At 46.0% G+C, this 4,026-nt stretch overlaps 1 protein-coding gene across 1 annotated transcript; it reads right to left on the minus strand.

Moving 5' to 3' along the window:
* Positions 1–2,544: 2,544 nt before the first annotated feature.
* On the minus strand, positions 2,545–3,753 carry LOC143028443 (ATP-dependent DNA helicase Pif1-like). The gene has a single exon (XM_076190545.1). The coding sequence runs from the start codon at positions 3,751–3,753 to the stop codon at positions 2,545–2,547; it is 1,209 nt and encodes a 402-aa protein (XP_076046660.1).
* Positions 3,754–4,026: the final 273 nt, after the last annotated feature.

A 4,026-nucleotide genomic window follows, 5' to 3' on the forward strand; every position in this document is an offset into this window, starting at 1 on the left:
CAAGAGCAAATGGCAAATTGAATTCAAGTTAGAGAGTTCAAAAGAGAGTTCGAAAGAGAAAGAGTTCAGCATATTTAGAGGAAAGGATCAAGAGTTGAAGAAAGGAAAGGAAAATAGTTTGCGATATGAAGAATTATATAGGAAGAGTTCGAGGAAGAAAGAGCTCAAAATAATGAAAAAAAAAATCAAGAATAGAACTGAAGGGCCTGAGATACGAGTTCAAAAAGTTGAAAGCAGAGTTTATGAAAGGCATTGTTGAGAACAAAGCTAAAGACAAGGTTAAAAAAGACAGAGTTGATGTCGAAAGAAAGGCTTGAAGAGAGCAGATATATTTATACGCATGTGTGCACACACATGCGCACACACACACACACACACACACACACACACACACACACACACACACACACACACACACACACACATATATATATATATATATATATATATATATATTATATATGTATTACCTTGTCGACTCCAGCTCCTGTCCGAGTATCGGTTCCGTCATCATTTATTTGGTCTCCTCGGCTGATGTTTGTGCCGTATAGGACTTAGGAGACCCATTTAGTGGTGGAAGAGCCGCGGGCAGAAGCCATATGGGAGGGGGGGAGGAGGACGAGGTTGTTCCAGTCACTCGTTTACCCCCCTCATGCTATTTTCTGTTTTCATTAAAGGCCCCGGTGCCGTCGCGGACAGCTGCCCTCTAGGCTCTTCTATTCTTGGCAGTTCACTCCCACGAGGAAGGTTCATTGTTAGTTTGGGACAGGGTGCGTTTAAGCTGGTCTTTGTAGCTGCGCTTTGGTCCTCCTCGGGGGTCTTGTTCCGGTGCCCAGTTCTCCGGTTGGACCTCCATCCAGAAAGAGATTGACCGGTCTACACAACTTTTAGTCCATAATGGCCACTCAAACAGCGACTGCCAACGTGTAATGCGGACCGTCATGAGCAAGTGGTACGAAGGATAACAGACTCCTGTGGAAGAAGGCAGCACCCTAACATTGTTCTATAGGGCCTACATGTCGAGCGCTTATAAGGAGGATGAAAAGGCACTTCTTCGTATCATCAAGAGCAATGTGACCTCCACTAACGAGATTGACCACATAAAACTTTACATTTATAAGAACTAGAGAACTAAAGACCTCATTATGAAAAAGAACAGCTCCCCATGCCCATCCGAAATCGAATGTGTGAGTCTGGTGTACCAGTTCAAGTGTCCTTTTGGGGACTGTACGCCCCAAGATTCCTTCATCGGACTCATTACCACTCGCCTTTCCAGATGGTTGACATACCACTTCAACAATGGAGGCCCTAAGCGGCACCTCCATGAGACCCATAACATCCCAATCACCAGATCCATCTTAGTGGACAATACCATGATTTTAGACCAAAAAAGTGACAATCGCCGCCTTCCTCTCCTTGAGGCCCTCCACATCAAATACAGTCAGCCCACATTGAATACCCAGCATGAAGCCCCCACCATCCTTCCCAGCCTCAAACCATTCAGAATCCGCCAAACCAGACGCCCAGCTACGACACAAATCAACTGTCATAAGCAGTCACTCCGGCCGCGACGGACGCTCAGGCCACAGTAAAGGTCACCTACAGTGTTCTTTCCCAGTGGTTACAGTTCCCCCTCCCACGTCTCCTTCCCCAGTATTCAAATTGTCCTTTCCCAGTTTTATACCTCTTTGTGATCTTTCCCAGTGTTTACATTCTGTCTTTATAATCAGCCATTTTTCTGTTCTTGTTACAATTGAAATTGCTAACTTCGATTAGCGAAACGTCTTGCATCCAGTTCCACCGATTAGGTGGCCTCTATCAGCAACGTTTTTTCTCTACCTCTCCATGCTATAGCAGATCTTCAGAAGACTTGAAAAACTTCATCGGAAACTAATTAGAGCTCAATTTGCTGTTGCATAATATTCAATATGCTTAAAGGAAATTTATATATGTGTTTGTGTGTATTGGGTTGAACGCAAAAATTCGTGTATGTGTATGTAACTCGAGCATACAAATATATAAGAAAAGTTGCGCTTAACTCGTACCTCTTTTGATGGAGAAATAGTTTATGTCACGTGCTAGTCCTGGTCCGAGTCCTTGGCCGCACCACGTTTCAGTTTCTGCATGCTGGCCTTCTCGAGTCTGTCTATGTTGATGGCTTAGAATTAAATTGTATGTATATATGAATGCATATATATACATATATATATATGTATGTATATATATATGTATACATACATACATACACACACACACACACATATATATATATACAAGCCCACCGGCTTCGCCGGCCCTGCTCCGCAGGGGGCTTTTGCGCTTCGCGCAAGCTCGCGGCGCCCTAGGGCTTCGCCCCTGTTTTAACCTTCTTAGGAAAAGGCGGAGAAGTAACATAACCCCCTGAAGAGTGCCCCTCTTCTTTGTCTTCTTCGGATTCACGGCTTCTCTTCGGGAAGCCATCGGAGCTACTTTCGTCATCGCTAGAGCGGTTTAAAGCCACCATCACAGCCTCGATCTCCTTCTTCAGCTTTTCCTCCAGCTTTTCTATTTTCGAGAACAGTCGGGCGCTAACATATTCCGCCATTCCTCCTCTGAGATTTTGTGTATGTCTTCCGGGATGTTGTTTGTCCTGTCGGACTCGTCCACTTCCTCGGGAATGCGGGTAGCCGCAACTAAAGACGCTTTTGTGGGCCCCTTTTCCTCCTCTTCTCCCTCTAAATAATCCTCGAACAACTCTCTGTACACCACGTTAACAGCAGGCCGGGGGGCAACACTTTTTCCAGCCCTTCGCCAGCCCGTATAGTACACCAAAGAGTCCCAGTTCGTTACTCTAGAACAGGCTACATACAGTTGACCGTGCGCGAAGCAATGTACAGAATCCAGCAGTAACCCACAGCGATCAAAAGTCTGTCCCTGGCTCTTGTTGATCGTCATAGCGTAACTCAACTTTATCGGGAACTGCTTTCGCCTGAAGGGCACGGGAGTGTCCTGCGACTCCAGAGCAATTCGCGGGATCAATACCTGTTCACCCCGATAAGCACCCCCTAAGATTTTCCCCACCACAATGTGTTTCTTGAGGTTAGTGACCATCACACGTGTTCCGTTGCATATCATAGGAGGACAGATGTTCCTCATCACCATCACGATACAGCCGATCTTCAGCCTCAGATCGTGCAACGGCACATACGGGCTGGTCATGGAGTTGAACACTGAAACCTGGATATCCGTTTCCTGATCCAACGGCGTGTCCGCGCTGTAGTACACGACCTCCTTTTCCTGGTTGAGATCGTAGATCATCTTGTTCACAGAGTCGACGTCGTCGTTGGTCGGCGAGACTATCGACCGCTTTTCGAAGTAGGAAAGGTTCAAGTGGTTCGCTCCGAAGTCGTCGTAAACTTTGTAGACCAACTCCTCTCTCGAAGTCGCTCGCACACCGAAACCCCTTCCGAAGTAGATCTCGCCGCTTTCGCGAGACCCGATCGTCAACAGCTGCTTCGCGAACTTGCTGTTCTTGACGTCGTCCTTTTTGAGACGGACGTTCTCCGTAAGCTGCATCTTCGCGAGCCCTTCCCACATGTAGCTCGATTTGATGCAGTGGGCTAGTTCCTGCTCCTTCCCTCCGTTTCTTATCACCGGCAAGATCTGACGAAAGTCTCCTGCGCACACAAACACTTTGCCCCCCATGAATTCGTCGTTGTCCATGATGTCTCTAAGAGTGATATCCACAGCAGTCAGCATGTTCTTGTTCGCCATTACGACTTCGTCCCAGACGATCAGCTCGGTCTGTTGTAGGAGCTTCGCCAATTCCGTGTTCTTCTTGACGGAGCACCTATAGCGGGGGTGTCCCGCTTTTCGTAGTGTGCGCGACCGAAACGGGAAACGAATCAAAAACGGGTCAAGGTTTAAAAATTATATTATTGATTTATATATATATATATATATGTATATATATACATATATATATATATATATATATATGCGTGGTTGTGAATATATGTATGTGAGTATATACATATATATGTATAT

Source organism: Oratosquilla oratoria, chromosome 1, assembly GCF_046742065.1.
Source record: "Oratosquilla oratoria isolate Oo_2021 chromosome 1, ASM4674206v1, whole genome shotgun sequence".
Lineage (NCBI taxonomy): Eukaryota > Metazoa > Arthropoda > Malacostraca > Stomatopoda > Squillidae > Oratosquilla > Oratosquilla oratoria.

Coding starts and splice junctions, on each gene's coding strand:
- LOC143028443 (XM_076190545.1), bottom strand. CDS start 3,753: ATGGCGAACAAGAACATGCTGACTGCTGTGGATATCACTCTTAGAGAC.